The sequence below is a fragment of the Calidris pugnax genome, unplaced genomic scaffold, assembly GCF_001431845.1.
Source record: "Calidris pugnax isolate Ruff unplaced genomic scaffold, ASM143184v1 scaffold371, whole genome shotgun sequence".
NCBI classification, from domain to species: domain Eukaryota; kingdom Metazoa; phylum Chordata; class Aves; order Charadriiformes; family Scolopacidae; genus Calidris; species Calidris pugnax.
In genome coordinates, this window is record NW_015091373.1 from 1,377,266 (window position 1) to 1,388,964 (window position 11,699).

The following is an 11,699-nucleotide window of genomic DNA, read 5'->3' on the forward strand; positions in this document are numbered from 1 at the left end:
GGGGTGTCACAGCCTGGGGAAGGGTGTCCTGGGGTGGGGAGGGGTGTCCTGGCCTGGGAAGGGGTGTCATGGAGTGGGGAAGGAGTGTCCTGGGCTGGGGAGGGGTGTTGTGAGCTGGGAAGGGGTCCCGGGCCGGTGCTGAGGGGTCTGTCCTCCCTCCAGCACGTGAGGAAGAAGATGGTGAAGGAGACGGGGTACTACGACCTGCTGGGCGTGCGGCCGGGAGCCAGCCTGGACGAGATCAAGCGGGCCTACCGCCGCCTGGCGCTGCGCTACCACCCCGACAAGAACCCCAGCGAGGGCGAGCGGGTACCCACAGCACCCCCAAACCACCCCCCCGGGACCCCCACCAGGCTCAAACCCCCCTTATCTCACTCCCCTTTTCCCCTCTTCCTTTTTTTCCCCCCCAGTTCAAGCAGATCTCCCAAGCCTACGAGGTGCTGTCGGATTCCCACAAACGGGCCCTCTACGACCGCGGCGGGGAGCGGGCCATGAAGGAGGGGGGCCTGGGCAACCGCGGGGGGGGCGGCGGATTCGGCTCCCCCATGGACATCTTCGACCTCTTTTTCGGCGGGGGCGTGCGGATGCGGGGCCGGGCAGACAGACGAGGTACCCAGGGGAAGAAAGACCCACCATCATCATCATCACCATCACCTGGTGGGGTGCTGGGAGGAGGTTGGGGGGGACTGACACCCCGACACGGCGCCGGGGGGGTCACCGAAATTGGGTTGGTGGCCCCGTGGGCCACCTCCTTCCCCCGGCGGTGCGCGGCCCGACGCCGTTCCTCGTCAAGCCTCATTACTTTCTCCATCTGCCCCCTTCTTCAAAGAGCCCGGCCCTGTCCCAGCTTTCCCCCGCCGTCCCCGGGGCTGGGGTTGAGTCACCCCAATTCTGCCCAGGGCTCCCCGGGAGCCTCCCGGGGGGGGAGGCTGCTGCGAGACGACGCAGGGCGTGCAGGGCTGGCTCCGGTGACTCCGCGGATGTTTTTTGGCCTGGGTCACGGGGGAGGAGGTGACTCGCCACCTCGTTTCTTGCTGAAGTGGCACGATTTAATAGCAGGGTAATTAAGAGGCCGAGGGAAGCGTCTCGGCGACTCCGGGTAGAGCCTCTCCGGCCGGGTTGGGGCGATAACCACCCGGAGGGCAACCAGGGGCCCTGGGCTTTGAGCCATTCCTGACCCACGCTGGCAGGATCTGGGCTTGGAGATCCCTCCTGGAGGTTCCTCTGAGCCCTCACCCCAAGCTGGGCTCAAAGCTGTTCCTATTCCTGCTGCCAATCCCAAGGATTGAGCAGGGCTGTCTCTGGAAGGGAATTTTGAGCCACCACTCCCCGTGGAGGAGCGGTGATGCCCGGTGGTGGTGGCCACCATCCCATCTGGTCATGGTTCAGGGGGCTGGCGTGGGGCCGGGCGTTGATCCGGGTGTTGATCCGGGCGCTGATCCGGGTTCTCCCCTTCTGATCCGGGCGTTGATCCGGGTTCTCTCCTTCCTCCATCCAGGGAAAACGGTGGTCCATCAGCTCTCGGTGTCGCTGGAGGACCTCTACAACGGCACCACGCGCAAGCTCTCCCTCCAAAAGAACATCATCTGCAGGAAATGCGGGGGTGAGTCCTTACTGGGAGGACTGGGAGTGCCTGGGGATCCCCCCCACAGCACCTCAACCCGAATACTGACCCCTCTGCCTCTTCTCCCCACAGGTTGTGGGGTGCGGGAGGGCGCCCAGAGAAGGTGCCCCAAGTGCCACGGCTCGGGGATGGAGGTTCGCATCCACCAGTTGGGTCCCAGTATGATCCAGCAGATCCAGACGGTGTGTTCCCAGTGCCAGGGGCAGGGCGAGTGGATCCGGCCTCGGGATTGTTGTCTCACCTGCAACGGCCGCAAGGTCGTGAGGGAGAAGAAGATCCTCAGCGTTCACCTGGATAAAGGTGAGACGGGGAGCGGGGTCACCCCAAAAACCAATAAAGGACCCTGCCTGGGGAGTGGGGTCACCCCAAAATCAGTAAAGCACCCCGCCTAGGGAACAAGGTCACCCCCAAAACCAATAAAGGACCCCACCTGGGGAGCGGGGTCACTCCAAAAAACAAAAAAAGACCCCACCTGGGGAGCAAGGTCACCCCCAAAACCAATAAAGCACCCCGCCTGGGGAGCGGGGTCACCCCCAAAACCAACAAAGGACCCTGCCTGGGGAGTGGGGTCACCCCAAAACCAATAAAGCACCCTGCCTAGGGAACAAGGTCACCCCCAAAACCAATAAAAGACCACGCCTGGGGAGCAAGGTCACCCCCAAAACCCATAAAAGACCCCACCTGGGAAGCGGGATCACCCCAAAACCAATAAAGGACCCCACCTGGGGAGCAGGGTCACCCCAAAACGGATAAAGGACCCTGCCTGGGGAACAAGGTCACCCCCAAAACCAATAAAAGATGCCACCTGGGGAATGGGGTCACCCCAAAACCAATAAGGGACCCCACCTGGGGAGCAAGTTCACCCCAAAACTAATAAAAGACCCCACCTGGGGAGTAGAGTCACCCCCAAAACCCATAAAAGACCCCATCTGGAGAGCAGGGTCACCCCAAAACCAACAGAGGACCCCACCTGGGGAACGGGGTCACCCCCAAAACCAATAAAAGACCCTGACTCCGGGTAGAGCCTCTCCGGCCGGGTTGGGGCGATAACCACCCGGAGGGCAACCAGGGGCCCTGGGCTTTGAGCCATTCCTGACCCACGCTGGCAGGATCTGGGCTTGGAGATCCCTCCTGGAGGTTCCTCTGAGCCCTCACCCCAAGCTGGGCTCAAAGCTGTTCCTATTCCTGCTGCCAATCCCAAGGATTGAGCAGGGCTGTCTCTGGAAGGGAATTTTGAGCCACCACTCCCCGTGGAGGAGCGGTGATGCCCGGTGGTGGTGGCCACCATCCCATCTGGTCATGGTTCAGGGGGCTGGCGTGGGGCCGGGCGTTGATCCGGGCGTTGATCCGGGCGCTGATCCGGGTTCTCCCCTTCTGATCCGGGCGTTGATCCGGGTTCTCTCCTTCCTCCATCCAGGGAAAACGGTGGTCCATCAGCTCTCGGTGTCGCTGGAGGACCTCTACAACGGCACCACGCGCAAGCTCTCCCTCCAAAAGAACATCATCTGCAGGAAATGCGGGGGTGAGTCCTTACTGGGAGGACTGGGAGTGCCTGGGGATCCCCCCCACAGCACCTCAACCCGAATACTGACCCCTCTGCCTCTTCTCCCCACAGGTTGTGGGGTGCGGGAGGGCGCCCAGAGAAGGTGCCCCAAGTGCCACGGCTCGGGGATGGAGGTTCGCATCCACCAGTTGGGTCCCAGTATGATCCAGCAGATCCAGACGGTGTGTTCCCAGTGCCAGGGGCAGGGCGAGTGGATCCGGCCTCGGGATTGTTGTCTCACCTGCAACGGCCGCAAGGTCGTGAGGGAGAAGAAGATCCTCAGCGTTCACCTGGATAAAGGTGAGACGGGGAGCGGGGTCACCCCAAAAACCAATAAAGGACCCTGCCTGGGGAGTGGGGTCACCCCAAAATCAGTAAAGCACCCCGCCTAGGGAACAAGGTCACCCCCAAAACCAATAAAGGACCCCACCTGGGGAGCGGGGTCACTCCAAAAAACAAAAAAAGACCCCACCTGGGGAGCAAGGTCACCCCCAAAACCAATAAAGCACCCCGCCTGGGGAGCGGGGTCACCCCCAAAACCAACAAAGGACCCTGCCTGGGGAGTGGGGTCACCCCAAAACCAATAAAGCACCCTGCCTAGGGAACAAGGTCACCCCCAAAACCAATAAAAGACCACGCCTGGGGAGCAAGGTCACCCCCAAAACCCATAAAAGACCCCACCTGGGAAGCGGGATCACCCCAAAACCAATAAAGGACCCCACCTGGGGAGCAGGGTATTGAGCAGGGCTGTCTCTGGAAGGGAATTTTGAGCCACCACTCCCCGTGGAGGAGCGGTGATGCCCGGTGGTGGTGGCCACCATCCCATCTGGTCATGGTTCAGGGGGCTGGCGTGGGGCCGGGCGTTGATCCGGGCGTTGATCCGGGCGCTGATCCGGGTTCTCCCCTTCTGATCCGGGCGTTGATCCGGGTTCTCTCCTTCCTCCATCCAGGGAAAACGGTGGTCCATCAGCTCTCGGTGTCGCTGGAGGACCTCTACAACGGCACCACGCGCAAGCTCTCCCTCCAAAAGAACATCATCTGCAGGAAATGCGGGGGTGAGTCCTTACTGGGAGGACTGGGAGTGCCTGGGGATCCCCCCCACAGCACCTCAACCCGAATACTGACCCCTCTGCCTCTTCTCCCCACAGGTTGTGGGGTGCGGGAGGGCGCCCAGAGAAGGTGCCCCAAGTGCCACGGCTCGGGGATGGAGGTTCGCATCCACCAGTTGGGTCCCAGTATGATCCAGCAGATCCAGACGGTGTGTTCCCAGTGCCAGGGGCAGGGCGAGTGGATCCGGCCTCGGGATTGTTGTCTCACCTGCAACGGCCGCAAGGTCGTGAGGGAGAAGAAGATCCTCAGCGTTCACCTGGATAAAGGTGAGACGGGGAGCGGGGTCACCCCAAAAACCAATAAAGGACCCTGCCTGGGGAGTGGGGTCACCCCAAAATCAGTAAAGCACCCCGCCTAGGGAACAAGGTCACCCCCAAAACCAATAAAGGACCCCACCTGGGGAGCGGGGTCACTCCAAAAAACAAAAAAAGACCCCACCTGGGGAGCAAGGTCACCCCCAAAACCAATAAAGCACCCCGCCTGGGGAGCGGGGTCACCCCCAAAACCAACAAAGGACCCTGCCTGGGGAGTGGGGTCACCCCAAAACCAATAAAGCACCCTGCCTAGGGAACAAGGTCACCCCCAAAACCAATAAAAGACCACGCCTGGGGAGCAAGGTCACCCCCAAAACCCATAAAAGACCCCACCTGGGAAGCGGGATCACCCCAAAACCAATAAAGGACCCCACCTGGGGAGCAGGGTCACCCCAAAACGGATAAAGGACCCTGCCTGGGGAACAAGGTCACCCCCAAAACCAATAAAAGATGCCACCTGGGGAATGGGGTCACCCCAAAACCAATAAGGGACCCCACCTGGGGAGCAAGTTCACCCCAAAACTAATAAAAGACCCTGCCTGGGGAGTAGGGTCACCCCCAAAACCAATAAAAGACCCCACCTGGGGAGCAGGGTCACCCCAAAAACCAATAAAAGACCCCACCTGGGGAGCGGGGTCACCCCCAAAACCAACAAAGGACCCTGCCAGGGGAGTGGGGTCACCCCAAAATCAATAAAGCACCCCGCCTAGGGAACAAGGTCACCCCCAAAACCAATAAAAGACCATGCCTGGGGACTGGGGTCACCCCAAAACCAATAAAGGACCCCACCTGGGGAGCGGGGTCACTCCAAAAAACAAAAAAAGACCCCACCTGGGGAGCAAGGTCACCCCCAAAACCAATAAAGCACCCCGCCTGGGGAGTGGGGTCACCCCAAAAACAATAAAGGACCCCACCTGGGGAGTGGGGTCACTCCCAAAACCAATAATGGACCCCACCTGGGGAGCAAGGTCACCCCCAAAACCAATAAAAGATGCCACCTGGGGAATGGGGTCACCCCAAAACCATCCCAAAACCAATAATGGACCCCACCTGGGGAGCAAGGTCACCCCCAAAACCCATAAAAGACCCTGCCTGGGGACTGGGGTCAACCCAAAACCAATAAAGGACCCTGCCTGGGGAGCAGGGTCACCCCAAAAACCGATAAAGGACCCAGCCTGGGGAGCGGGTCACCCCCAAAACCAATAAAAGATGCCACCTGGGGAATGGGGTCACCCCAAAACCAATAAAAGACCCTGCCTGGGGAGCGGGGTCACCCCAAAACTGATAAAGGACCCCACATGGGGAGCGCGGTCACCCCAAACCCCATAGAAGTCCCTACCTGGGGAGCGAGGTCACCCCCAAAACCAATAAAGCACCCTGCCTAGGGAGCAAGGTCACACCCAAAACCAATGAAAGACCCCACCTGGGGAGTAAAGTCACCCAAAACCAGTAAAGGACCCCACCTGGGTAGTGGGGTCACTCCAAAAACCAATAAAAGACCCCACCTGGGGAGCGGGGTCACCCCCAAAACCAACAAAGGACCCTGCCAGGGGAGTGGGGTCACCCCAAAATCAATAAAGCACCCCGCCTAGGGAACAAGGTCACCCCCAAAACCAATAAAAGACCATGCCTGGGGACTGGGGTCACCCCAAAACCAATAAAGGACCCTGCCTGGGGAGCAGGGTCACCCCAAAAACCGATAAAGGACCCAGCCTGGGGAGCGGGTCACCCCCAAAACCAATAAAGACCCCACCTGGGGAGCAAAGTCACCCCCAAAACCAATAAAGGACCCTACCTGGGGAGGAAGGTCCCCCCCAATACCAATAATAGATCCCACCTGGGGAATGGGGTCACCCCAAAACCAATAAAAGACCCCACCTGGGGAGCAAGGTCACCCCCAAAACCAATAAAGCACCCTGCCTAGGGAGCAAGGTCACACCCAAAACCAATGAAAGACCCCACCTGGGGAGTAAAGTCACCCAAAACCCGTCAAGGACCCCACATGGCTAGTGGGGTCACCCCAAAAACCAATAAAGCACCCTGCCTGGGGAGCAAGGTCACCCCAAAACCAATAAAGGGCCCTGCCTGAGGAATAAGGTCACCCCCAAATCCAATAAAAGACCCCAGCTGGGGAGTGGGGTCACCCCAAAACCAATAAAAGACCCCACCTGGGGAGCAAGGTCACCCCCAAAACCAATAAAGGACCACGCCTGGGGAGCAGGGTCACCCCAAAACCAATAAGGGACCCCACCTGGGGAGAGGGGTCACCCCAAAAACCCATAAAAGACCCTATCTGGGGAGCAGGGTCCCCCCAAAACCAATAAAGGACCCCACCTGTGGAGCAGGGTCACTCCAAAACCAATAAAGGACCTTGCCTGGGGATCGGGGTCACCCCAAAAACCACTAAAAGACCCTGCCTGGAGACCGGGGTCACCCCAAAACTGATAAAGGACCCCACCTGGGGAGCGAGGTCACCCCAAACCCCATAAAAGTCCCTACCTGGGGAGTGAGGTCACCCCCAAAACCAATAAAGCACCCTGCCTAGGGAGTAAGGTCACGCCCAAAACCAATGAAAGACCCCACCTGGGGAGTAAAGTCACCCCAAAACCAATAAAAGACCCCACCTGGAGAGCGGGGTCACCCCAAAACCAATACAGGACCCTGCCTGGGGAGTGGGGTCATCCCCAAAACCAATAAGGGAACCCACCTGGGGAGTGGGGTCACCCCCAAAAACAATAAAGGACCCCACATGGGGAGTAGGGTCTCCCCAAAACCAATAAAAGACCCCACGTGGGGAGGGGTCACCCTGAAACCAATAAAAGACCACCTGGGGAGCAAGGTCACTCCCGAAACCAATAAAAGACCACCTGGGGAGCGGGGTCACCCCAAAACCAATAAAGGACCCTGCCTGGGGAGCAAGGTCACCCCCAAAACCAATAAAAGACCCCACCTGGGGAGCGGGGTCACCCCAAAACCAATAAAAGACCTCACTTGGAGAGCGGGGTCACCCCAAAACCAATAAGGGACCCCACCTGGGGAGCGGGGTCACCCCAAAACCAATAAAAGACCTCACCTGGAGAGCGGGGTCACCCCAAAACCAATAAAAGACCCCACCTGGGGAACGGGTCACCCTAAAGCCAATAAAGGGCCCTGCCTGAGGAGCAAGGTCACCCCCAAAACCAATAAAAGACCCCACCTGGGGAGTGGGGTCACCCCCAAAACCAATAAAGGACCCACCTGGGGAGCGAGGTCACCCCAAAAACGGCCCCTGAGACCCTGAGCTCTCCCCTCGCTCCCCTCAGGCATGAAGGACGGGCAGAAGATCACCTTCCACGAGGAAGGGGACCAAGTTCCCGGCCTGGAGCCCGGGGACATCATCATCGTCCTGGATCAGAAGGAACACCCCGTTTTCCGACGCAGCGGCGACGACCTCATCGTCAAGAGGGAGATCAGCCTGGCAGACGCCCTGTGCGGCTGCCGACAGGTCATCCGCACCCTGGACAACAGGACCCTCCTCATCTCCTCCCAACCAGGTGGGGTGGGGTGGGACGGGGCTGGAGGGAAGGGGGGGGTTAGAACTCTGTGTGACCCCCCCCCAACCCTGAGGGGGTGGTGGGGACAACAAGGTGACGCTCATCTCTCTCTCTCAGGTGACGTGATCCGACCTGGGGACGTCAAGTGTGTCCCCAACGAGGGGATGCCCGTCTACAGGAGCCCCTTCCAGAAGGGGAAGCTCATCGTGCAGTTCCAGGTGAGGAACCAGGGCTGGGCAGGACTTGATGGCCCTCTGTCCCTGTCCCTCTGTCCCCAGGTGTCCATCCTCTCTGTCCCCAGGTGTCCATCCCTCTGTCCCTGCGTGTCCGTCCCCTCTGTCCCTGTGTGTCTGTCCCTCTGTCCCCAGGTGTCTGTCCCTCTGTCCCCAGGTGTCCGTCCCTCTGTCCCCAGGTGTCCGTCCCCTCTGTCCCAACGTGTCCATCCCTTTGTCCCCAGGTGTCCATCCCTCTGTCCCCAGGTGTCCATCCCTTTGTCCCCAGGTGTCCATCCCTCTGTCCCCACGTGTCCATCCCTTTGTCCTTGTGTGTCCATCCCTCTGTCCCCAGGTGTCCGTCCCCTCTGTCCCCAGGTGTCCATCACTCTGTCCCCGCGTGTCCGTCCCCGCATGTCCGTCCCTCTGTCCCCAGGTGTCCATCCCTTTCTCCTCAGGTGTCCATCCCTCTGTCCCCAGGTGTCCATCCCTCTGTCCCTGCGTGTCCGTCCTCTCTGTCCCCGGGTGTCCTTCCCTTTGTCCTTGTGTGTCCATCCCTCTGTCCCCAGGTGTCCGTCCTCTCTGTCCCCGCGTGTCCATCCCCTCTGTCCCCAGGTGTCCATCCCTCTGTCCCCAAGTGTCCATCCTTCTCTCCCATGTCCTCTCTCCTCTCCCAGCTGAAGTTCTCAGAGCCCAGCTGCCTCCCCACCGACCACCTTCACCAACTCCAAGCCTTCTTTCCCCCCTCCCAAGGAGGTCCCCCTTGGTGACACTCTGTCCCCAGGTGTCCGTCCCTCTGTCCCCATGTGTCCGTCCTTTGTCCCCAGCTGTCTGTCCTCTCTGTCCCCAGGTGTCCGTCCCTCTGTCCCCAGGTGTCCATCCCTTTGTCCCCGTGTGTCCGTCCCTCTGTCCTCAGGTGTCCATCCCTCTGTCCCCAGGTGTCCGTCCTCTCTGTCCCCAGGTGTCCATCCCTCTGTCCCCAGGTGTCCATCCCTCTGTCCCCAAATGTCCATCCTTCTCTCCCATGTCCTCTCTCCTCTCCCAGCTGAAGTTATCGGAGCCCAGCTGGCTCCCCACCAACCACCTTCACCAACTCCAAGCCTTCTTCGCCCCAACCCTTGGTGACACTCTGTCCCCAAGTGTCCATCCTTCTCTCCCATGTCCTCTCTCCTCTCCCAGCTGAAATTCTCAGAGCCCAGCTGGCTCCCCACCGACCGTCTTCACCAACTCCAGGCCTTCTTCCCCCCCCAGGAGGTCCCCCTTGGTGACACTCTGTCCCCAGGTGTCCATCCTTCTCTCCCATGTCCTTTCTCCTCTCCCAGGTGAAGTTCTCAGAGCCCAGCTGGCTCCTCACCGACCACCTTCACCAACTCCAGCCCTTCTTCCCCCCACCCCTTGGTGACACTCTGTCCCCAGGTGTCCATCCTTCTCTCCCATGTCCTCTTTCCTCTCCCAGCTGAAGTTCTCAGGGCCCGGTTGGCTCCCCACCACCCACCTTCACCAACTCCAGCCCTTCTTCCCCCCACCCCTTGGTGACACTCTGTCCCCAGGTGTCCATCCCTCTGTCCCCAATTTTCCTCCTTCTCTCCCATGTCCTTTCTCCTTTCTCCTCTCCCAGCTGAAGTTCTCAGAGCCCAGCTGGCTCCCCACTGCCCACCTTCACCAACTCCAGGCCTTCTCCTCCCCCCTCAAGGAGGTTCCCCCTTGGGGACACTCTGTCCCCAGGTGTCCATCCCTCTGTCCCCAATTTTCCTCCTTCTCTCCCATGTCCTTTCTCCTTTCTCCTCTCCCAGCTGAAGTTCTCAGAGCCCAGCTGGCTCCCCACTGCCCACCTTCACCAACTCCAGGCCTTCTCCTCCCCCCTCAAGGAGGTTCCCCCTTGGGGACACTCTGTCCCCAGGTGTCCATCCCTCTGTCCCCAAGTGTCCATCCTTCTCTCCCATGTCCTCTCTCCCAACTGAAGTTCTCAGAGCCTGGCTGGCTCCCCACCAACCACCTTCACCAACTCCAGGCCTTCTTCCCCCCCCAAGAGGTCCCCCTTGGTGACACTCTGTCCTCAAATGTCCATCCTTCTCTCCCATGTCCTCTCTCCTCTCCCAGCTGAAGTTCTCAGAGCCCAGCTGGCTCCCCACCAACCACCTTCACCAACTCCAGGCCTTCTTCCCCCCCCAAGAGGTCCCCCTTGGTGACACTCTGTCCTCAAATGTCCATCCTTCTCTCCCATGTCCTCTCTCCTCTCCCAGCTGAAGTTCTCAGAGCCCGGCTGGCTCCCCACCACCCACCTTCACCAACTCCAGGCCTTCTTCCCCCCCCAGGAGGTCCCCCTTGGTGACATTCTGTCCCCAGGTGTCCATCCCTTTGTCCCCAGGTGTCCATCCTTCTCTCCCATGTCCTCTCTCCTCTCCCAGGTGAAGTTCTCAGAGCCCAGCTGGCTCCCCACCGACCACCTTCACCAACTCCAGGCCTTCTTCCCCCTAACCCTTGGTGACACTCTGTCCCCAGGTGTCCATCCCTTTGTCCCCAAGTGTCCATCCCTCTGTCCCCAGGTGTCCATCCCTCTGTCCCCAAGTGTCCATCCTTCTCTCCCATGTCCTCTCTCCTCTCCCAGCTGAAGTTCTCTGGCTCCCCACCACCCACCTTCACCAACTCCAGGCCTTCTTCCCCGCCCCCCATGAGGTCCCCCTTGGTGACACTCCGTCCCCAAGTGTCCATCCTTCTCTCCCATGTCCTTTCTCCTCCCCCAGGTGAAGTTCCCGGAGCCCGGTTGGCTCCCCACCACCCACCTTCACCAACTCCAGGCCTTCTTCCCCCCTCCCCAAGGAGGTCCCCCTTGGGGACCCTCTGTCCCCAAGTGTCCATCCTTCTGTTCCCAGGTGTCCATCCCTTTGTCCCCAAGTGTCCATCCTTCTCTCCCATGTCCTCTCTCCTCCCCCAGGTGAAGTTCCCGGAGCCCGGCTGGCTCCCCACCGACCGCCTTCGCCAGCTCCAGGCCTTCTTCCCCCCCCAGGAGGAGGTGATGGCCACCGAGGAGACGGAGGAGGTGGAACTCAGCGACTACACCTTCCAGGGGGGGCCTGGCCGTCGTTCGTACCCGGGGGAGGCCTATCACGAGGACGATTTCGAGGACGGCTCGCGCCAGCACGTCCAGTGCCAGACCTCGTAGCCGGTGGCGGGGCCGGGGGCCGTGGGGCAGCTCGGTGGGGAAAGATGGGAGGTTGGGAGGTGGTTTTTTTTGGGGGGGGGAGAGAAAATTAGCGCTCGGAGAGCAGGCACGTTCAGGGATGTACATAGGTCACCTTTCCGACAGCACTCCCCCCCCTCCCCTTCCCCCAGGGGAGCCAAATTTGGTGCCCCCCCCCCACC

The 11,699-nt window shown here is 60.4% G+C and overlaps 1 protein-coding gene across 2 annotated transcripts; it reads left to right on the forward strand.

Annotated features, from left to right (window-relative positions):
* Window positions 1-124: 124 nt before the first annotated feature.
* On the forward strand, window positions 125-11,690 carry LOC106899445 (dnaJ homolog subfamily A member 1-like). Of its 2 annotated transcripts, XM_014961259.1 has the most exons (7): window positions 125-309; window positions 411-609; window positions 1,499-1,603; window positions 1,697-1,924; window positions 7,894-8,124; window positions 8,242-8,342; window positions 11,272-11,690. In XM_014961259.1, the coding sequence occupies exons 1-7, from the start codon at window positions 178-180 to the stop codon at window positions 11,497-11,499; spliced, it is 1,224 nt and encodes a 407-aa protein (XP_014816745.1). In that variant the 5' UTR covers window positions 125-177; the 3' UTR covers window positions 11,500-11,690. The 2 variants fall into 2 exon arrangements, with proteins under 2 accessions (XP_014816745.1, XP_014816744.1); XM_014961258.1 differs by lacking the exons at window positions 125-309; window positions 411-609; window positions 1,499-1,603; window positions 1,697-1,924 and adding exons at window positions 4,110-4,222; window positions 4,316-4,543.
* Window positions 11,691-11,699: the final 9 nt, after the last annotated feature.

Coding starts and splice junctions, on each gene's coding strand:
- LOC106899445 (XM_014961259.1), top strand. CDS start 178: ATGGTGAAGGAGACGGGGTACTACGACCTGCTGGGCGTGCGGCCGGGA. Junction 1,604..1,696: donor CATCTGCAGGAAATGCGGGG/GTGAGTCCTTAC, acceptor TTCTCCCCACAG/GTTGTGGGGTGCGGGAGGGC. Junction 1,925..7,893: donor CAGCGTTCACCTGGATAAAG/GTGAGACGGGGA, acceptor CGCTCCCCTCAG/GCATGAAGGACGGGCAGAAG.